Source organism: Cebidichthys violaceus, unplaced genomic scaffold, assembly GCF_023349555.1.
Source record: "Cebidichthys violaceus isolate CVI_PGR_0920_01 unplaced genomic scaffold, fCebVio1.0.p SCAF_3, whole genome shotgun sequence".
Lineage (NCBI taxonomy): Eukaryota > Metazoa > Chordata > Actinopteri > Perciformes > Stichaeidae > Cebidichthys > Cebidichthys violaceus.
In genome coordinates, this window is record NW_027176483.1 from 16953516 (window position 1) to 16977377 (window position 23862).

The 23862-nt window shown below is 44.7% G+C and overlaps 1 protein-coding gene across 1 annotated transcript in view; it reads left to right on the forward strand.

The window, feature by feature from the left end:
* The window catches only part of tmtc2b (transmembrane O-mannosyltransferase targeting cadherins 2b), an 85690-nt gene that overhangs the window by 19647 nt on the left and 42181 nt on the right, over positions 1 to 23862 (forward strand). Inside the window, exon 2 of the mRNA XM_068723766.1 lies at positions 18962 to 19538. Within this exon, the coding sequence (XP_068579867.1) occupies positions 18962 to 19538 (577 nt within the window). The remainder of the gene's footprint in view (positions 1 to 18961; positions 19539 to 23862) is intronic.

Here is a 23862-nt window from a genome sequence, read left to right on the forward strand (position 1 = left end):
TGTCCCTCGTTCGCTCATAATTAAGCACATCAGTGAATTGAGGGCTCACCGGTGCTGATTTGTTTTCGGGGGTGCGCTGGAGATGTGTCGCACGCTCATGCACGGATATGTAAACACAAACCCACGCCAACCCATGCAGCTTTCTGAGGCTGATTAAACTGATGGCCTAGGATTTAGGAGAGCACCTGAGCAGCAGGTGTTCTCGAAGAATTCATGTCACATTTATCTATTATGACTGTTTTGTAAGGACAAAGCCGTGTTTACCAGTTAGTTATTATTTTTCTTTGTTGCTAGTCTGAATTTCATTATTTACCTTTTCAGTGTTTTGGTGGAATTCACCTGATTTCTGTCATTTCTTTTGCTGATTGCACTTCTTAAGCGAGAGGCTTGAATCACCATGTTTTATGCTGTTCTGCATTTAGCTCCTTACAAATCAATTGCTCTGATGCTTTTTGGCCGTGCTAACCTCATGACTCTGTGGATATCGAAGTCCGTCGGTCCACCACTTTGGTCCAGACTGAAATAACGCAACAACTATTGGATAATTTGCTTTTTAAATTCGGTACAGAAATTCAGCTTCCCCTCAGGCTGAAAGGTAGTCATTTCTATGATCCTTTGACTTTTCTCTTAGCCCCAAACACCTTATCTTGTGCATTGTGTTGCTTTTGTTGACTATCAGCTACTACATCAGGTGAATAGGGTTGGCAGTTTATTCACAGTAGTCTTGTACATTTTTTCCTCATTACTAATCTGCCCCTGTGAGTCAGAGGATTGCAAATCGAGGCCAATGTAATTCATCGCCACCTCGCTGTTTTTGGTCATCGCCACAGAACTAGTAAGAAGCTGAACACACCTTCTGTCAACATGTAATTTTTTTTTTTTGAGATTATGGCTTCCTTGCTCCCTCATGAGGAAATTGGGTTGACACAGTGAAATTCTTTCCATTTAAGCAGCCTTAATACTTAATGCTGTTTTGTCTGCCCCTGGGGCCCGCTGAGTGCGCTTTGCACTTTTCTGGGCTGGCACAGATTCTCATTACCTCTGGAAAAACTTCCTGTGTTCATGTAAAACAGTGTAACCTGATATCCCGAGACTGGAAATAGTTTGCGGGAGACACGATGTGGTGGAGGCGATGCTGGCTCCCAAGACGAGTCACACAAATAGAAAACGGTAGCGCAGGCGATGTAAAGAAACAGTGTGTGCTTGTTTAACACCTATAAATACCTGAGGCGAGGTAAGCATTATCTGTTCGCTCTAGTGAGAGGAATTAGGGGTAATTAAAAAAAGACAAAGGGGTTTGCAGAGTGATGCTATCTCAGCTATTTTTATTTGTGCTCTTTCTTACACTGTAATGTCTTTAATTGGAGTTAAATCTTGTGGGGTATGGCATGACTTATGGTGGTTAAAAAAAACCTGACATCTTTAGAAGTTATGTCTTTGGTTTATAGATTTCTGTCTGATGGATGTGTTCCCACACAGTCGTACAGTTACTGTAGTGCTGGAAACCAGTAAACGCTGACAACATCTACTCCATCAGAAGAATGGGATCGCTAAATGTCTACAAGACGTCATCTGTTTTGTGCCGGAGGACATTATTTCTTACTCCCCGGCGAGATGGTCTATTTTCACCAGCAACTTTCCACACCGGAGCCACCCGAAGAGAAAATCAAATCCCAACCCGCTGGATAATGATTCTTTGAGTCCTTCAGGACTGTTGATAGTGATTGCCTCTGCATTCATTGGAACGCAACTCAAATTCTGCAATGCGTGTTTGTTTGGGACGTCGGGGCTGTGTGTGTGTGTGTGTGCGTGTGCGTGTGCGTGTGTGTGTGTGTGTGTGTGTGTGTGTGTGTGTGTGTGTGTGTGTGTGTGAGAGTGAGCTTGTGTGAGTGAGCTTGTGTGGGTAAACGCTTGTCTCTGTGTGTGTGTGTGTGTGTGTGTGTGTGTGTGAGTGAGCTTGTGTGAGTGAGCTTGTGTGGGTAAACGCTTGTCTCTGTGTGTGTGTGTGTGTGTGTGTGTGTGTGTGTGTGTGTGTGTGTGTGTGTGTGTGTGTGTGTGTGTCTTTTTATGAGCTTGTCTGAGTGATTTCCCAGTGAGAGTGCGTTTAACAGCCGGATTCCTCCAGGATGAGTCTGACTGTTTGATAGAAAAGCCCCATGGTGGCCTCCCAGTATCCTGCCTAATGAGCATCGCGTCTAACAGGTGGTCCATCAGAGCACTGAGAACAAGAGGAATTAGGCTGTTTGCATGTAAGTTGCTTTATTTTACACCGGTAGTGCTACTCTTTTCTCCATCCAGAGAGGAAATTGAATTCTAAACACTTTCCTTGGATCAGCGATTGGCAGCCTGAGATACTCTGTGGTTTGTGGTTGTAAATGACCAAACAATGTCAGAAAAGCTGTGAGTTCATCCCAGTTTATTGAATGGTTTCAGGATGATGTCTGAGTCGTACTGTGAAAAAGCTGCTTTGTTTTATGATCCTGAACTTATAAAACGGGGGCACAATTTAAACAGCCGGAATGAAAATAGCTGTAATAGTGTTAATTGTTTCCAGTTGCACTTCCAGGTTATGTTATATACACTACATGGGTTTATTATATACTTTGTGAAAGTCATTCGCATGATATTAAGCAGTAGTTGCCGAACGAAATTCTTCCGAAACCCAGTGGTCTATAAGTGAAGCCTGTACATTATTGGCAGCCATCCATTGTACTTGTATGTACATTTTTTTTTTTACTTTTAATGGCAATTTTACTAACATACAGAAAGCTGAATTTCTTACAATTGTAATGTGCTACAACCAGACTAGCTTCCCTTTTACTGTTAATGAAAGTCACAATAATATAACTATACTTTTGAAGTGCTTAACTAGCTGAGTTTACAAAGTCATTTTATCTGCTAGCAACGTGGGCGTGTCAATGTTGGTCGATCCATCACTTTGGTCCAGAGTGAAATGCAATGGGGTTTTAGTACAGACATTCCTGTTCCCCAGAGGATGAATCCTAATGTCTTCCGAAATCCCCTGACTTATTTCTGGCACCACTACAAGGTTCATATTTGTAGTTGTGAATGTAACATCTAGTGCTATCAACAGGTCACAATTTAATTTTGTCCGATACACAAAAGGTGCTTCTCTCCATTACATGTCCATGACTAAAATGCATGAGACAGAAAATGTTATTTTCTACCATTTGACACATTTAAATGTTTCTTTCTTTCAATGTTCTTGCTGAATTCATTAAGTTTCTAGAATTACAAATCTTGAAAGGATATGAAAAAGATGACAGGAGGTTTAGCTCCACTCCCAGCTGTATTTACTGCTTTGGGAAATGTCTCATTCATGATGAATCATTTTATTCTTCATTAGCCTTCACCACAGTCTACTGATTCATCTGCTTTATGTGCAACTGTGGGGTTTTTTTCAGCAAGGTCCTTATCTCAAATTACACTCATTACACAGTATTAATTGGGTTTAGTTAGGTTAATTACTTATATCATACGTACATCTAATCATAATAAGATCTATTTTTATGCTAATTACTCAGCCAGAAGGAAAGTGAATATGGTAGAAAGAAAAATATCACGTCATCTGCCATTAATGCTAATGTTTTTTGCTGCTACAACTTTTCTGATTCCCCTTTTTATTGATTTATATTTGTATCTGTGTTGTTCTCCCTCCACTGGATGAACAATGTACAGTTATTCTGGAAACAAAGCAGCATCGTTTAGCATGACCCCCCCCCCCCCCCCTTTCTCCTGCTTTGCTGCTGCAGCTGACTTTTAATGAAATCTGATTTAAAAGCTTGTGAATAATTCCTGTGGGGTTGTGGTTTGTAGGTCATTGTGCCATTATGGTTTGTTCCTGGTCTGTCTGAGGGAATATATATATATATATATATATATATATATATATATATATATATATATATATATATATATATATATATATATATATATATATATGCATGTGTGTGTGTGTGTGTGTGTGTGTGTGTTGGTGGGGGAGGGGGAGCGAGACACGGAGGCTTGTCTTCTGCTTGTCTGGTTGAAGCATCCTAGCTTCTCTCCCCACACTGCTGTAGATGGTCACAGACTGAATCCATCCACCCCCTTCAGGCTTCCCCCACAAATCCCTTCCTCTGGGCAACAAAAGGGATTATGGGAAAAATAGACAAATCTACTTCTGCGTATTTACTTATGCAAAGTGTTTGCCACACAAGCCCTGACATCAGCCTGATCTGGGAAATCAACAAAAAAATTCAAGAACATTTAATTACATTTTTTTTTTTTATTACTTAATCATCCAAAGCTGCACTTTTTCTATTTTATGCTTTCTGTGCAGAGCAAAGAAAGAAAGCGCTGCATTTCCAATCTGAGAGCCTTTTGTTTTCTTTATTTGGGATACTTGAGAAGGAACACTGGGCTCATAAGGGGCCACCTGCGATAACAAATGACTCCCCAGTGTGTAGGAGAAACATCCAAAAGCCGCAGTCTGGATGATTTTTTTTGTTTTTTTGATTTATTGATATACTGCATATGCCTGAGGGTTGTGCCTGAAATATAGCTGGAGGTGTTGCGAGATGAAAAATACGACTTTGCGAAGGGCTTTCCAGCCAGTCGCATTCAGTAGCACATACCAGAAATGACAGTTTGGTACCTGGACAAATGCTTGGAGAGCAACTTTCACCTCCGAATGGTATTTCTGGCCCGGATCAACTCCAAACATCTTTGATCTCCTCCCTTCGGTTTATATCTGGATGTCGTGTCTTTATCTGCCGGCGAGGTGGGAGTGGAGTGGAGAAGGCTGAATGAGGATGAACTTATCACCTTTGTGTGAAGGATTTCACCATAGCTGGTTCTGTTTCACATGTTTAAATGTTCCTGTCTTGATGGTGTGATACGGCGTATCTCAGGATAATTCAAACAGTCCGGGGAGAAATAAGCCGAGGGATTTTCTGCAGTGAAGGTTTGATCGCTGGAGTGGCTGGAAGCAGATAGAGTAAAAGCTTTTTGGCAGTGATCGCATTATAGTCCCACCTCAGACTTCCCTAGATGTTCTGAAATTAGCCTTTATGTTTGCACATTCTGTAAAACGATTGTTTCCCTGCCACATTTGGCCCGGCAATGAAAAGAGCGTGTGATATTCTTTGTTGGGCGATATTTATCTTAGAAGGAAGAGCTTTGATTTTTTGCACCACAGGAAGAACATGTGGGTTAGTCTTTGTTTTGCACAGCGCTGGACTGTGTTTGACTCATTTCCAGACTCGATCCCAGATGCTGGACCTGGGTGGTCACACCCATCGCGATGTTGCACAATGCCTGTTTGCTGCCTTTTGTTTGCTAACCAACCGTTGTCTCTGCGTGTCCATGGGTCTTGGAAAAATCAGCCCCACCCATCAGAGGCGTTTAACTGGTTGACCAAACCGTTTAACAGGCAAAGCCACTCAACTGTCAAAATGATGTTTCCTTTACAGATGTTCTCATGATAGTCTCATCAGCTCTCACCACCTCTGTGTGTTCACAATGTGAGCCAGATGGGGTTGCTCTCTTCTGAGGGTGGAGCTGGTCCAGCCGCATTGGATGTGGGGACACCCTGTGTTATTATACTGGCCAGAATATGAAACGATTTTTGATTATAAGACATCACCGCTTTTCCAACTCATGTTTTTGACGATTAGACTCCTCTTGGAAGTTTCCCTGAGATATAGTTAAACACTGTTAAATACCTCCTAAGCAGGACCTAAATCTGCATGTGTGTTCTTGTCTGTAAGACGAACTATAAACAGACTTGAAGAAACTAGCTGGCAACAGTGCGTAAACGTCCTCAAATATAATATGAGGAAAAACACCTTTTTAAAATAAGGAGAGCATGAAAATCTGTTTGCCGTTAATGGTCGATGTCCTTGAAAGTTTCCGACGTGGCGACTTCTCTCAGCCTGCCAGGCTTCTCGCACAAGCTTCAGTTTCGCTTCTCTCTCGGCTCCCTGTAAGTAATAAATGGCCCTCTGGTGACTTGTTGATCTTGTTACTCACTGTGTGATCGCACGGTTAGACTGACTTGTTCATTTTATCACTTAAAAGCTACCATGGGAGCAGCCTGGTTCCCCCCCCCCCCCCTCTAAAAAAATCTTGCTTTTACAGCTTCGTAACATTAACTATCATATTTCACAACAGTGAGACACGCCACTCTGTCCGGGAGCGAAAAGCATATTCTGTATTGCAGCTCATTTAACCTTATCTGAGCTGATTACTAAACATGGCCCGTTGCGTGGAAACAAGAGCACATCGCGGCCGCTCCCAGGCATCCATCACAGGCTGTAACGAGCTGCAGAGTGCCGTGCGTGTTTATCTGCCATACGTGCTCGGCGCTGACGGATATGCAGTGACAGCTGTGAGGTATGGCCTGCTGGACATCCAGGACAGGGATCGTGGTGTCTGATCTCTCTGAACCCTCCTCCTTCTCATCTGCTGTTAGCAGCGGATAATGCAGCTCTAAAGCCTCTTGTGTAAGGGACCTGGTCACCGAAGACGGGGGCGGGAGGGGGACAGGGATTGACGTAAGTGTCCTCCCGTTCTCCCTTCCTTTCTCCACCTCGATCTCTGATCCTGAGTTCTGGGGAGGTCAGCGGAAGCAGAGCCACTGACCCTAATTCCTTAAGGAAAGGTTTCCTGAGAAAAGTCGCCGCCTGCTCCCCTGATCCCTTCTGGTGGCTGACCTGGAAAAGGCGCAAAAGGCGACTGACGCAGACGGAGGCTGCGTGTTTGTAGAGGCTTCAAACAAGACCCTGAAGGGCCTGAACTGCCTCCCTGGCTTCTTTTTTTTGATCTGATGAAGGACACGGCTCCATCTGTTTCCTGCTCCCAAGGGCTGCGGCATTCGCATCGGATGAAAACAAATGAACAAACGGGAAGGATGAGTCACGGCTTTTTTTTCCCCCGTGTTATGACAAGCACTTCTGCTTGAGTGCCTGAGCCTGGAAATATTGGCATGTTTGTTAAATGACTGCGAGGTTGGTCAGGGATCAGGCGATAAGCAGATGAGCACGAACAGTAGACGGTTCCGCTGACAACGCTTCGGTCTCTAGCTGTTTACCAATTCAACATCGGCACGTTTACTCGGCAAGCTTCCATTGTTCGCTCCGTCAATAAACAAGCCAACTCAAGATGTAGGACATAAATGCTCGTTGTGCGCTCCACAGGAAGCCAGTGTCTCCCCTTCATCCACCACCACACTCAAACCCACCAGTCTCCTTTCTCTGTGCTCCGTCCTCTTGTCTGTCTTCCTCCAGCACCTGTCAGCTCCATTGTCCTCCCCTGAAGACGAGTAAACCCATCCAGGCATGCTCCTGCGACCTTTTTCAATGGCTCTCTCCCAACGGGGCCGGTGCCTTTTGTTCCTGGAGCCTTTTTTTACCAGGTTTTGGGGGCAATCAGCGAGGGCATCCGTCTTCCCATTGAGGGAGGCGTGGTGCTTGCTGGTTGCGATAATGGACCACACATGGTCGTGCTCCAGCGGCTCACCAAGACCCACGGCCTCGGTGCGTGGGCACAGGCCCCCGGCTCCGCGGCCTCTCCCTCCAGCCGGCCCATAAAGCACTCTTCTTCTCAACCTTTTGTCAGGGCCCTTTTCACTTAGCCTGAGCTCTGCCTTTGTCCTCCTATCTGGGGGCCCGGTGCCTCAGCGTCCACTCCCTCCGCTTTGTTCACTCCACCTACAATATGCCACCAACAAGTATTCCAGAAATGCAATGAATGCAAGTCTTTCTGTCAGTGTGAATGTGCCTAAGTAAAGACCGAGAAAGGGTTTTTTGATTTCATGTTGCTCAGGAGGATTCGCTGACGATTTGGGCATTTTATTGAGCTGATGATGTGGATAAATTCATTGGGGGGGGGGGGGGGGGGGGGGGGGATCCTTGCATGCTTTTTCTATTTCCCTATTGTAATAGAAAATTAAACGAGATTCTTGCTTTTAAGGAGTTAATTCACATTTTTCCTATATGAGCTGTTTACGTGGTACAGTTTCTAGGATTTAGAGTGGTATCAGTGAATTAAAGCCTCATGTACGGTTTTAATGGCAGTGAACTCAGCAATACAGAGCAGACCGCAGTCCCAGGAGTCCCCAACGGTTGAGTTACCACCATCACAGACCACATGAATCCCAGAAAGGGCTTTTTTTGATCAGACCTGAAGACATATTTATCATACTTGACCGAATTACAGAGCCAAAAAGCCGGGCGTCAGAAGTCTGGATACCACACTAAAAACTTAATATATGTCCCTCTGTCTCCACGTCCACCAACGGGTCTGACTTTGCATCAATAAATCTTTATATGCGGGGCTTATTAAGTTTCCTTTTTATCTGTAGAATGGAGCTTTTTGATGTTTGACACACATGTCAGGGAGGTTCCTTTCTTCTTTCTTTCATTATACTGGAGGCCTCGCTAATTTAGAAAACTTCTGTCAAGGCCCGTGGCGACGGTACCACCCTGACACTTTATTAACATGGGGCACGTCAGATGGTAATGATGCAAATTTAATGAAATCCCCATCCTTCTTGGATTAGGATTTCATAGTCACCATTTTAAACTATAAACGGGATGTCATTTTATATACCTCATGAATTCACTCGGCTCTGGTTTACCAGACGGATGGCATTGATTTGTTGGTGCTGCGTGCACAGATCTGCAAGACCGAAGCGTAACGTTCAGTTGTTAATGCCGGTCCGCTCAAGTAATAAGTCCTCTGCACCACATGGTCCTTTGTTGTTTTGCTGCTAACCAGGAAAACAGTATGGGGAAACATCAAAGGGAAACCGCTACCTCTTGGGTAGCCTTACCAGAGGCCTTGAATTATTATTTTTTCCCCTGTTTCACTCATTCAGGTCAGCGTACTGCCTGTAGTATTTAAAATAGTTATTTCAGTCCAAGTTTTTGAGGTATCGCTGGGTTGAAAAGTTTCCATCTGCAGAGCTGGCTTGGATTCTTTTCATAATATCTATGTGACCCGTGTAAAATTTTCAACCGTCTTTACTGAGCGTCATTTTACTGCCACTAACTCTCTGTAACATCAGATCTCAGCCGTGCCAAACTTTTACAACCCTTCATCAAAAAAATACGAGCTTCAAAACCTCTGAGGCCAGTGTTGCTGCCCATGCTTCCACATTTGAATTTTAAACAATGTGTTTGCTACTCACAGCACCGGCTAAATTTGAAATGTCAGCGTGCGCTCGGTATCACCACCTGGGACTGTTTCTCACTTTCAACACCAGCCTCTCAGGGAAATATAGAAATTGAGCTGCTCTCCCTGTGGAGTCACATGACCGTGATCATTTAGGCCCGGCCAGTTAGGAACGAGAAAACAAGCAGCTGTCTGTTTAACAACCAGGACTGCCCTCAGGACCCAGAAACTATGGATCGCTGCTGTTGTGTGATACCAACTCTCAGACGAGGAGACTCGACCGAACGCATCGATCGCCGCCCACTTTATCCAATTGATTCTGTTCACCTCATCCTACAGTAGTTCAAAGCTGATGCTACAGCCTCATCAACATGTACAGTTCATCTGAATGTTGTTATTATTTGATTTCTTGCATTGTGTATAGTGTACAATGTGTCATTTTGTGAGCCCAGAATGGTATTAGAAAAATCCAATAGTGCTGACTGTTGCAGTACATGTTGTGTCTTAGTTTGGAATTCAATTTAGCTCCACAATGGGAACCTTAGGAAATTGCCTCCGTCTCTGAGTCAATAACAGTCAGAGATTAGCTTGGGGGAAGTCTTTTGTGGTGCACTGACGTCGCTGACAATACAATAGAGAGAAGACATGAAGACACAGGAGGAAACATGTTCCTCCTGTGTCTCCATTTTTCCATTTTTGACCATTTCAGGGCACAAAGACTTATTGGATGCAATACGAGCTGAGTAAAATGACTGATTTCTATGCATTTTTTTCAGATTGGTGTTGTAGTTTTTCTTTCTCTTTGTCATCAGTTCACTTTGCTGAATACTTGAATATTCTGTTCATACCGTATGTGTTACAGTTGGGTTGAACAGTTTTGCTCTCATCTGAAATGGAGGGCAAAGAGTTTGCGTGACGTAAAAGAGGAGCTGTGTGTGAAGATAGCGAGCACTTAAAAAGCTCTCTGGTAATTATTTGGACACATGGAATCAACTTCTGTGTTTACGTGTGTTAGTTTATGTATTTCAGAGATTCTACACTTTCTAAATGGAAAACTAGGAGAGCAAATCCAGAGAAAAGAGCACAGGCACTGGTTACGGAGGAGGTGCGGTTTAGTGCGATTTGGCGGCCATAAACTTTCAAATGCGTAAATGAACTCCTTCTCAAAAATATAAATTGACACCATGTGGAAGACGAGGCATTTAAAAACACGTAATAGGCTATTTGGGTTCCTCTTGGACATGTTTATAGGTCTACAAGTCAGTGTCTCACGCAAGGATATTTAAGGTTCTTTCACTTTAATAGTAGGCTCATTGTTACTCTCCTTTTCTTGGATCGTCTGTTCAAAGTTCAACTTTTTCAGTTGCACATTTAAACACTGTGTTCCAAAGGGTAGCCGGAAGTAAAGATGATCTTTCATCTCATTTTGTAATATATAAGCATCAACCCCCTAAAGCCTTGTTTTCCGGTTCCAGTTTAAGGTAAAATGAATGCCTGATTAGCATCGCGCCTTAGCCTGATTTCCTCTCTGTGTACCAGCTCACATTGGCCCTGACTATCTGAGATCAAGCAAAAGGTAATGAGGCGGCAACATCAGCTATCGGAGGTGCATCAGTCCAGTTTGTCACGGAACAACCTCGCTGATCCCCCGAGGGAGCGCCGACCCCCCCCCCCTTCTCGTCCTTCCACTGACGACCACCACACACCCACGTGGCTGTCGATGGGGGCCCTCGATCTCTGTGTGAGCAGACTACATGTGCCTTCAATTAGGGCCTGGAACTGGAGCCCAAATGGGAGAGCGAAAAAGAAAAAGAAAAAGGCCGGGCTGAGAGCCGTGTGAGAACACTGGCCTGTTGTGATAGCATCTAATGAGATCACTCAGAGCTGCATCCTTGAACGCTGCCATTCATTAATGTAATGATTCTCTATGTATGCGCGCGTGTCCCAATTCATCCAAGGGGTCTTTCATGCTGTGTTGTGGTTGCTGCCTTGTGGTGAGCAGAGAGAAGCAACAATAAGCCTGCATTAGAGGTTTATATTTAGCTAATGACGATAGGATCCGAGCAAAGTAATCAATTGATCTCTTTTTTCCTGGTCTCCATCTGCCTCTCTCCTGTGCCGTTAGTGCCTGTAGCTCTCATACTTGTTTGTTTGATTGATTGCACAGTGCTTCTAGAAAATAGCCACTAATCGCACCGCCTGTAGGGAGATGAGCTCCTGGAGTCCTCCTGCACTCCGGCAGCATCTTCATATTTAAACAGAAGAGCCTCAAAGCTGTGAGGAGAACTGAGACGACACACAGCTGTTTCAAATGCTGCAGATATAAGATGGTCGGGGCACTAAAGATGTCTTCTCCTTTCTGCACCACTGGCATTCTCAAAGGCTCTTCCTGCACTTAAGCCCCCATGCAATAAACATCAGTGAGCGGAGGCCTCTGCGTTGACTTGCCATGATTCAGGCTCATCCTTCAGGGCTGCTGTGCCTCGTAAAGCCCCTCCATGCAGAAAGATTTGGGAAGAAAGATGGCAAAGTGTTGGGCGATCCTGTTCGCTCATTCGTCGAGCTCTGGCTCGCGAAAAGATGTTTCCATCTCACTCTGCCGGTCCTCTCTATCTGGCGAGGGTCTCGCCGAACCGCTCCATGGGTCAACATCTTCCGAGCCCAAATCCGAAACGCTTAAACGGCCCAGTGGTTGGCCAGGCCGGATGGGTCTTGCGTGCTACATGGCCACAAGCCCAGGAAGGGTAGCCTCCCCCTGCATTGATCTCCCACTCCATGTGGAAGAGAAGCACTCTAAAGAGGAGAGGAGGAACAAATCAAACACATTTATTACCACATGGCTGAAAAGGTCAGAGCGTGACAAAAGCCCCCCTGTTGTGAGGATGAGTGCTGTGGAGTGGCCCCCTCCGAGCAGAGCCTGGTGACCGCCGCGGCATTAGCCATGGGTCAGGCTGAGGGGAAACACGGAGGTACAACTAGCTAGAGAACAAAGACCTTGTTCTTCATTCCTGTTGAGTTGTGACGTTCATTTAATAACAACCTGTGTGGTTACATTTTCCACTTAAGTGTTAAAGCGGATAAAAACACACAAATTAAATCAATCAATTTGGTGACCATAATTTGACCATTTTGAGAAATTCAACAAATAGTAAACGGGTAAGAATATTTAAGTTTGTAAGAAATGTAGTGCTATGTTATTGTAATAAAGCGTTCTCAAGTGATTACTTTTCATCAGGTTGGCAGATCCTTATTTAATAGCATATATAGCTTTTATTCTAGGAATTATCAAAAGGGGATTTGGCAGTTCTGTTTCCTTTATTTTTAATCAAACTTTTTTTCGTTGGCTACAGTGCCTATGTGTGGGTCGGATTTTCCCCCTCTTTTAGTTCAGACTGAGATATCTCAAAAAAAGTTTGGATTAATTGCTTCGAAAGCATACAGGCGCGTACTTGCGTGCATGAAATATGTGCAGGTGCAGGGCTTCCATTAATATTTCACCTAACTCTTGTGATAATCATTTGATTAAAAGTTCTGAACTCTGACTGCTCACCACACTTTCCCAACGAGGCAGCCTGTTGAAGATGGAAGTAGTGACAGATACAAAAGACAGAAGAAAAGCGAAGAGTTAGTGCCCGAGAAAGAGGTGTGTGTGTGTGTGTGTGCGTGTGTGTGTGTGTGTGTGTGTGTGTGTGTGTGTGTGTGTGTGTGCGTGTGCGTGTGCGTGTGTGTGTATGTGTGAGAGAGAGAGGCCTACAGGAGTGACCAGCAGCCCCGCACATGCTGACAGATTTACTGGATACAATAATCTGAGTATATCACCCTGCTGTGCGGTGCACATGCAGCTCCTGTAATTGGCTCTTACAGCTGGAATGGCCCATAAACATCAGACGCCTTTACACTTCGACATGTGTGTGATTTGCTCACAACACTCCTGGTTTGGACTGTGATCAACAGGCTTTTCTCAAAGTTTGCTTTAACATGGGGAGCCTTAATAACATTTTCGATTGTTGAAATATAGTTTAAGGATTCTTTATCCTTTTCAAAATGTTATTTAAGTGTTGGTGAGTTGTTTTGATGTCTGGTTGGTCAGGAAGTAATGGAAACAGACCTCCAGACAGCTTCATCAAAGAGAGCAGTGGCCCTCAGGCCTTTTTGCTGGACATCAGAGGTTTGAGCAGGACTCATTCGCGCCCCTGGCAACTTTACACCGTGCGATTCAATGCCGGGCTGCCAGGATTCCTGCTCTGCCAGCCCGGGGTTGGCTGGATAGAAGTGTGGCTCACTGGTTGGTTGGTTCGTCGGCTGGCTGGTTAGCTCTCGGGGATCAGCATTCAGGTCGTGCCCTACTGTGCCCATCCCGCGCCGCACAAAAGGCTGATCAGGGATGCTAGACAGCAGGCACGGGCATTCACCGAGCTAATGCACACTGCGGTGCTGGACGGGCCGGCCCCCCGCTCCAGACTCCGAGTCTCAGTGTCGCAGTGTTTGCTTGTCTACTGTGCCTTGAAATGGAGCGAGTGTGTATGACTGTGCCAGTGGAGCAATGCAAATACCCTCCCTGAGGGGAAGACTTATTCCACTTAGTTAGGGAACGCTGCTGGATGAATTGGACACGGTGTTGCATGTTGCTCTCTGAACGAAACACTTTGATCCTTTTTTACTCTTTAGAGTCTTTAGTGAGATCCCTTGTTGTGCATTTTATGCGGCAGCAGGTTTGCAATATGGTAATGATGCTCAACACTTCAAATAATGTTTTATTGTTAGGAAGTGTGTTTATCTTGATTGAATGGACGAGTTACAACCTGAGAAAAAGGTGCACCCATACACAATCAAGCATGTTTAACATAGTGTACAGACTACTTATTATTTTAGTATTTTCATTCTGTAAAAGTCGCCAGAATGCAGGAAACAAAGTCTCTGAAACTTTTTTTTTTGAGAGATCCTGCTTTGTTTTCAACATTTTTGAGGTCTCAAGATTGGCAGTTTTGCCTGACCACGCTACACCACATCGTACTGTATAAAGATACACATTTAAAAGAAGAAGGTAGAGGAAAACCTGCTGCTGTGCACACACAAACGAGCTGTCTATAATGCAGCAATGACAAAAAGATTTTGAAGAATATTGAAGTGAAGAATTGTTCCATTCGGAGTACAGAATAAATTCAGTGTAGATCCACAATTAATTAATGACCTTTATCCTGATTGTCCATCGCAACGAGCTCATCCGTCTTTACTCTGCTGCCTTTCATCAATTACAATGATGGAGGGGAGGCGTCACACAGCCAGGGGTAATATTGTAACAGCCTCCGCTTCATTTGCTCTAAGGAAAGGTGAAGAGGATATTTGATTTTTTTTTTCTCCTTGTACTGTAAATTAATATAACATTGGTTTGTCTGACGGGTAAAAAACATAAATGTTATATTTCTCACTCAGACATTTGCAGAACAGGTTATATTTAGGATAGTAAATTAAGATGTAATAGCATGAGATATTTCCTCTGCCTAGCAAATTGTAAATTGTAAAAGAAAAATATGCTCTTCGACGCTTCCCTGAGGCCGTTTTCTTTTATTAAGAGCTTTTATTATAGGCTTACTAATCACATGTCAAAAGGAAGAAAGCAGCCATTAATTCTTGACAATAGGGATTTTACGGCGGCCTCAGTGGTGGTGTGGTGGCTACAGTGAGCGACCCCACAACCACTTTCTCTCTTTGTCCTCTCTAGCCTCCCTCATCTTTCATTCACTGCTTGCCCTCTTGTTCAAGCCAGGGTGTCAAAACATTCAGTGACGCTGTGCTGCTGGAGTTATTAATCACATTTTAGCTGGAAAATACAAAAACAGATAGTTTTGAATACAAGCCTAAAAATAATGTTCACTTTTTCTCCATGTTGAATGGGACCCAGGTCCTTTTTTTCCTCCCTGGCGGAGCTAGTCTTAAAATGTTAACGCTTGATTACATTTTATCTTGCTTGGCGTCCATCGCCGTTGGCTGGTGGGACTCATCCATATCCCCGAGCTTTAGCAGGCTATTAGTAACAATGCCCCAAAATAGTCATGTTTCCTTTTCTCTCATATCAACCCATCTTTGTCCATTTCATCTTCATCACCCTCTGCATTAATAATATGTATTAAAATGAGCTTATTGAGAGTTGGGTTGCTTTTCCGATGACATTGAACACATAAATCACAGCAGCCTTATTTATCTTTCATTTCCTGAAAAGACAATATTTCGTTAAATAAGCTGTTACAATTTTGTTAAGACATTATTTTAACTGTATTTCCTTAGTTGTACAACTTTTTAGGAAAGAAAACCGATTGAATATATGCTCTTAGGCATAGGAAAAAACTTTTTTTAATTTATTAGGTACCATATAAGTGCGGTGGAGGTATGCCATTAATGGACTGCTAGCACGCCCATGGGAAGAAACATTAGACAAAAGAGCTTGCCGGAAACACTGAGCGGACTACCCCGGTGTCTCTGTGGGTAGACTAAAAATACTACTGTGCCTCTTTCAGATATTGAAGCCAGGCGATGACATATAGTTGGCAGACCTTCGATCACTTTCTCCCAAACTCCCACCAGAGTTGATTTTCTTTTCATACGCTGTCACAAATGGAAATCTTCATATGGCGTGTGTTTTAAAGGGCTGACTTTCTCCTCAGCGTTTCAATATCCAAACAAGTTAGTCTCGTACCACTGTGTGATTTGCGGATAGACGCCCCCAGCATCTGCATTCTTTGTTGAGAATAGTTTGCCTATTCTTTTGGAAGGATCTCTGAAATGTGTTATTCTGGTCATGGGTCCATTTCACTCACAGCTTCATCTCAAATTCATGGAGTAGTTGTGTCGGGGAGAATCCTGAAGACAATGTCCTTGGTTTTCAATCTCCGTTCTAATATCCCATCTCATCTCCTGTGTGTGTGTGTGTGTGTGTGTGTGTGTGTGTGTGTGTGTGTGTGTGTGTGTGTGTGTGTGTGTGTGCGCACCCACTGCATAGACGCCGATCAATCTCCAATTTTAGATGGCCTCTTCTTTCCGTGGGATCCTGTAGTCTTTGCGTTTCTCTCCGCCCTGCTGGTGCATTCACATTATACATGAATCTGTTCCAGGGGGTGAAGAGGTTGCCTCTCACGTGATTATTCCTAATCTAAGGAGATAAGGAGGTAGCGGGGAGCATTTTTCATGGAAATGCTTTTGAACTCCGCAAAAAGGGTTCAAGGTACGCCCACTCAGGAAATTGTTTTACTCTGGCTTTATGATTACATGGTCGACAGCTCTGCGTGAGCAATTGTCCCTCATTAGAGACTCATTTATGCAAATACTTTCATCGCAGAGTATTCAAAGCAAGGCTTTCTTATAAAGCGAGGCATGGCAATGTTTTGATACAAAAAAATATAATAATTTTATCCCGAACAAAGAATTTACACGTGACAGTAAAAACAGTAGGAGGAATGGGAGATTTTCAGTGTGCTTGCTTTCTGAAGAGGCGTTAGAGCAAAAGTGATCTGTTTTGTGAAGTTAGTCAGGCCTCTGATATGAGCAACAGACACCATGTTGCCTTTGTTGCCTCTGTACTCATGTCTAGGGTCTCTGGGGTTATTCCAATTAGTGGTATTGTCTACGGTGTAATGCATGGGCACAGAAGGCTAACTTAGCATTATGCTCCTTGCATATTCCATTCGGTATCTACATAAGTAAATAAGCCTTTACTTGTATTATTTCAAACAAGGGTAAAACTTTAGCTTGTGATTCCAACCCCCCCCAGTTTCAGTCCACATCGTGACAGATTGAGATCCAGACGAGCTGTGGAGGAATAGAGGCCGGCAGCAAGAGGTAGATGGTTTTCAGGGGCTCCTCTCTTGTTAGCGGCCACACGATTCCCCTCGCTCCCCTGGGAGTCGGCGTACGGGCGCGCGGCCGGGGAAGGAATGTGCTCCCGGCCTGGAAAAGGTTTTTCAGTGCACAGAGAGGTCCTCCTCTGCTGAGAAATGGGCCCGGCCAGCCGCAGAAACTCAATCCACCACTCCTGGCCCCTTAGCTGGGTCCGATGACGGCGATCGAGACCTGCAGTGGATTAATGATTTGCCATAGATTGGGAAGATTGCCCACGACCCGTTGGACTACGACGCAAATGTGTTAATTCACTTGTGGGTGTTTCCCATTCAACCGCTCTGAGCAGTTGTCGCAGAGCGATTAAGAGGTTGCACCCCCCCGCACACACACACACACACACACACACACACACTCTTTTTCTGCATCCCTCCATTGTCTGCTTGTCAAACCCCGGTGCGGGACATATAGGCAGGAGACCATCTGAGAGGTGAACCTCGTGCACGGCGACTTAGGGAACCACGGCTGTAAACGCAGAGGGCCTCTGAGTGAGTGGCACTGGCTTTTGTCTGTGCTTCGCTGCCAGAAAACCCTTGTGTGGTTTTGAAGGCAATATATAATGTATCTGCCCTCGCTGGCTGTGTGTGTGCGCAGTGGAAAAAGAGCGCACTTGTCTCCAAAACGGCTTTTGAGACGTAATTGAACCATAATGCCTCTTATGTGAGCATCTTGCAGCGCAATGAAGATCTCGCTTGACAAATGGGCCAGAGAAAACAAACCGGCATGTCTGAGTCATGAAGTGGAGAGTTGGGCTACCGACTCTTAAGCCGGGCTGGTGGAGAGCTGGAGCCTCCGTCAGTCTGACCAGAGACGCTGTAGAGAAACCCAATCATCTGTGCGCTGACATCCAAGGCATTTCTATGATGTCCCAGCTGACTGTTTGTCTTCCAACATCCCGAGGCCAGGTAGTATTTATTTCCCTTAGATCCATCATAATATGGGCTATTTCTGCTCACCTTTTTATGGCAGTGCCAGCACCTCTGCGCTGCTATTGCAAACCACCGTGGCTCATTCCGTTGCCCTCAAATCATCAACACGCCCCGGTTTAACGGCCTGACGCCTCAGATCGTGAGGCGTCAGAAGGGAAAAACATTTTAACATTTAGGGACTTGAAACACGCCTCCTCTTTTGCCCCTCCCTTGACCCCTGTTGTCCGTCCCCCTCAGCCACTGACACGCACAGCTTGTGGCTGATGTAGCGGCATTAGGTTAGGTCACGCAGGTTCATCCCTGACAGAGAGGAGGTCAAACTGGCCTCTTACTTAGTGGCCATTCCTGCCAAGAAAGCCTGGTAGTACACATTTGTAAATGGTTTTAACAATGGACATGGCTCTCTGTTTCTACCACTGCTGCTTCTTCCCCAGACAGATTCTGAGCTGCCATGTCGATTGTCACCACCGGTCACCTTCTCTCCAAGCTGCATTTTGTCAACATGGCGTTTCCCCCTATTGCGTGCCCGTTGTTGTTTGGGGCTCAGGGTGTGGTGCTCTTGCTTAAGCCCCACAGATTCCGCAGCTGTAAGAGCTGCGGTGGCAAAGCTGCCCAGAGCTTGAAGCTCGCCCTCTGATTTCCTGTTAGTGAATGCCACATGACCACACTCTGGGGGTAAAGCTGTGAGCAAATGCAAAGTTTCATTTCGCAGCAAGTATTTTGTGCTTAGTCCGCACTGGTGAAGAATAGCTATACGTCCTCAGGGAAGCAGCAGTGCGTTGCCAGTGGAAATACTGTATACCATAAACACTGTATTCACACGTAGTAATTTTATTGAATGTGGCAGGGCGGTGGTGGTCAGGCAGTGAAGCAGTGTGACAGTAATTGAATTGACATAAATTCAGCAAAGTATCCAAAAGTCCTTTTCTAACCGTTTTTTTTTTTTTTTCTCTCTCTCTTTCCAGCCGTGCAATCAAGACCAATCAGGATCTGCTTCCAGAGACCCCTTGGACAAATATCTTCTACGATGACTTTTGGGGTACTTTACTCACACACAGTGGCAGCCACAAGTCCTACAGGCCCCTCTGCACCCTCTCCTTCCGCCTCAACCATGCTGTGGGTGGGCTGGAGCCCTGGGGTTACCACCTGGTCAACGTGGCCCTCCACGGGGCCGTGACGGGCCTGTTTACCTCCCTGGCTCGCCTGCTGCTCGGAGGAGGCCTGTGGAGCCTGCTCGCCGGCCTGCTCTTCGCCTCTCACCCCATCCACACCGAGGCGGTGGCGGGCGTCGTGGGCCGGGCCGACGAAGGGGCCGCCCTGTTCTTCTTGCTGTCCCTGCTGTGCTACATGCGTCACTGCGAGCTGCGCGGCCACGCCGGGCCCTGCCGACTCGTGGCCTGGTTCCTGGGCAGCCTGGGCTGCGCTGCGTGCAGCATGCTGTGGAAGGAGCTCGGGGTGACCGTCCTGGCTGTGTCGGCGCTGTACGACGTCTGCGTTTTCCACAAGCTCAAGTTGAGACAGGTCATCATGCTCCTCTACAAGGTAAACAGTTTGCTCTCGCCCCCCCGTGGTGCTGCTTTTCCCACTTCTATCATTTCCTGCAAGAATATGACAAACAGCAGTGGAAAGTTGTGTATATATAGGTGTGTGTGTGCGCCTGTGTGGGCACTACATGTGTTTTTTTTATGTGTTTTTTTGTTCACTTTTCATCACAATATGATTTGAAAAACATTTGCGAGTGTATGCACAGCTGTGACATTCAGGTCCGATTATTGTGTTTCTCATTAAGTACAAGGAAACACATTTGAGACAGGAAAGCGACCAGAACAGAGAGAACAACCACTACTGCTGTTTTATAGCCATGCCCATGTGTATTTAATTATGCATATAGGTAATCTGAGAGGAATCTCATTGATCATTATCATCATGGAAAATCATTATAGCAGTCGGTAGGAGGGAGTTTATTGCTTAAATTTAAAAATGCATAATCTTAATCTGTTCAGCCTCAGGACTAAAGGCAAACCCGTGTGTGTGTGTGTGTGTGTGTGTGTGTGTGTGTGTGTGTGTGTGTGCATTTGCTTGTATATTCACACTGCACACTGCTAAAGAAAGCAAGAAAACAAGCTGAGATAGCAAAAAGTGATGGTCATTTTATATTTTCTTGTTGCTTTTGAAGCATTCAGCTATTAAGTAGCCTTTCCCCCCCCCCAACAGCTCCTGTCACAAGTCTTTACTGTTTGCTGTCTAGTCAATATGACATCCACACTCTCCACCCATCAAAACAAATTCAACAAGACGTGTGCACCAACGTGACAAAAGGGCTCCAGAGCAGCCAATGAGAGGGTGGCTATCCGGCACGCCCCGGCAAAGAACAGCACTTTGAGATATGTTGTGTGGCGGGTGGGGTGGTGGTGGTGGGGGAGGCTAAAACCAAGAGGGACACACACAGAGATGGAAACAAAGAGAAAATGGTTTAATTGAAGAGCAAATCCAGGCCGTCCCTTTCTTTGCTCAGCATAGTGTGGAAATGAAGAGTGAGGTCTTCTCTACACTGTCCTCTCTTGATTCAAGCCTTATCTGACTCCCTGTGTCCTCTGGGACCAGGCCCATCCACTGCTGCAGGCAGACAGGCCTTCTAATGGCTTGTCAGGCATGGCTAGACTAAAGAGGAAACAGGCCCAAAAAGGGCCGAGGGAGATGACGCCTCATAGCTGACAGTTTTTCAACTTTTTGATCAAAATTCCACAAAGTTTGCTGATCCAAATGTTTTTTTGGGGGAACCAAACGGACTGGCAGATAGTTACACTTCTGGCGTGGAGCAAGCCGTACAGTTTTCTCTCATGGCTTGCCATCGTGGTTAACTGAATTGGTAAGTTCAGTTTCAGTAAAATTAGTGAGGCAACAAGACACTACATAAAAGCAAGATTCAAAAGTCTAAATGTAAAGGAATTTTTTGCAGTTGCATGTGAAATGTTACTTAGTCAGTTCACTAAGTAAACCGTTTCGAGCTGGTTAACTTGTAAGCTACGGTGAAAAGATTTTGTCACTCCAAAGTGATTTGTAAGATGAACAATGTCGATGATTTAATTGTTAATGTGGAAGCATTACAAAAAAAAGAAGTATGAAGGTGAACCTTTCACAAAACCCCCGAAAGTGGCAGTTTTACTTAAACAAAATGTTACATTCAGCATAACATAGAAGGCTGAAGGTACATTTCCAACACTGCACACTGCAACTGTCAAATATTTATATTTGCACACTTAAATCTCAAAGAAAAATGAAAAAGCCAATATCACGTTCCAACGAGTTTTAAGTGAATTGGCCACAATCCCTGGTGTACTGACACATTCAATTCAATTCTAACACACTAGATAGAGTCTAGGAAAAGAGGAAGAGGAAAACACACAATGGGTTTCTGTACTTTGCATTGAGAAGACAAATATGGAACTGCGTGGTTTGCCAGGCACTTTTTTCTTTCTGTGGAGAGAAGACAGTAAAGCAGGATATTTTCTCACTGGAAGAGAGACTGCCGTATATGGCACCATATTACACATGTGACTTTAATCTGACAATTGTCTTTTTCCTAGCGTGTCATTTACTCGCACCACAGACGACATGAAAGGCAGCACAAACGGAGAGCTGTCATCATCGCGTCAGTCATGTTTACTTGGGAGGTTTCTTGCGGTGTGATGGCGCTCTGTCATCATAGATCCGTGTGTGTGAGAGTGGTGAGACCTGATCTGTTATCGTCATCGGTAAACAGTCCTCTTCGGCAGCGTGCACATTCGTCTCCCTTTTTGTCTCCATTGAGGGAGGCGGTCACTTTGACTGACGGTAAGCAGAGGGAGTTATTCCTGCAGGCCGAGTTGAGCCTTCGACGGCCTGCATGAACAATTAGTCGTGTGGGAAGCTGAAAACGATCACAGTGAAAATAAATGCAGTTCCCTCCCTTTAGGTTCGGGTTTGAGATCCATCTGGTGCTGAAAAAACATTGTTCATGAATGGGAAAGCAGCATAAGAGGGAGACGCATGAAAGCCGTGTCCAGCCTTTCCTTTGTTGGAGTACATAAAACCCATTGTTCAGACGGACTAATGAGCCCGGCTTGTTGCATGATTGACGGGCCACAGTGGGGGGCCGGCGCAACGTTTTTTATCACCGGGCTCTCCACTCAGCCGCAGGCATTTGACATTTAACATTGGAAACGGTGAAATGGGGGCCTGCTTATCTGATCGTGGCGCACAGTCAATTACATTACAGTTTTATATCTGCTGCAAATCTCCCGTTGTGTCATTACGGCTTCTGTGTGCGGTTTGAAGGAGACTGGGAGCTTCAATGTAATTCCATGTCGGTTCATAACTCATTTCATCAAGACTTTAAGTGTAGGCTCTCTGCATGCAAATTTGAGGGAGGAGGTAATGCATGGATATTATCTGGATTTATTGGTTATAACGGATCTTGGAACAGGAGAAGCACTCGCTACAATTAATCATATGCAGAAATAAACCGAGGAACTAATAGCTTTTAAAGAGCAAAATCAAAGGTTACGTGCTGTATTTGAAGTAGGTCACTGTGAATAGGCTGTCATTTGTTTGTGTACTGTGCACGAGTCTCCACTCGCAGGCTTTTGTCTGTGTGATGCCAGCTTCAGAGCTGACATGGATCCAATTCATCCTTTCATCAAATTTAATAGTCACTGGGTAATATACAATTCTGAAAAGGATTAGACAAATGCATGTCAACTTTATATTCTCCAATAGATTATACAATGCATTCAGCTAATACAAGTTTAGGGCTGCTTCTGCTCTGGCTCATGTTAGTGGTACAGGATCCTCTCTAGCTGAGAGAATTAAAGAGAGGCGGTGAGAGGGAAACAATGGTGCCCGGGCAGTAAGTGAATAAGCACACGTTGGGTTTACGGGTGGCGCTGGAGTCAAAGCTCTTGACATCCTCTGACATCTCCGGGGAAAGCTTTTATTAAGAGATCTGGTGCAACCTTTGCATGCTCGAATAACCTTTCTAAGAAAAACATAGTGCCCTTTAGATAAATCCATGTCAGCCATCTGCACGTTTTAGATGATGTTTTTATGAATACATACACATAAAACACCTGGTTCTTACAGAATCTGCCTGCACTAACTTGCAACTTAACTTTTTATGACCTCTAATCTCCTATATACCTTTCAACAATCATTACCCCCTTCCCTTTTTCCTTCCTCCAGTCTGTATGTTTAGCATTGAGCCCAGCACATACAGTGCTGATAACCAGTGTAAGTCTACAGCTACAGTCATGTGCTGTCTTCAAATGTGGAGGAAAAACAAGCATCATTAAATTGTTTACTCAAGCTGACCTTTGCAGCGGTGATATTCTCAAGTTGCCTTTGCGTCTGATTAAAGCATTTATGGCCATGTGTTCTACTCCTAAGCGATGAGTTTACGACATACAAATGTGACATAGTTGGCGATGGTGAGGGTGCGGCGTTACCGCGATTAATGTGGAAAAAACATGCTTTTTACAAGACCGTTTCCTGCACAGTAATAGCCTCGTTTTCAATAAGAGATACCGCAACACAGTTAGAGCTCCTAATTTAGGATAGGAAGGAATGCTTTTTAATAAGATCTCACAGTGTTTATTCCATAGCATGCTGCAATAAACTGTCTGTCCTGAGGACTGAGGTGTTCTTTCTATTGTTAGTTTCTCATTAAAATAAATGTTTGGACAGTTGAAGACAGTGTAATTGGCCTGAACACAGACTCTAGCGATGGGAAAAACAAGACCTGTTTGGGCCTAAACTTCAACGTAAACATTTTCACCCCATCTTGACCACATAATGCTACTCTCCGTGTCCATATTTTTACCCAGAGAGA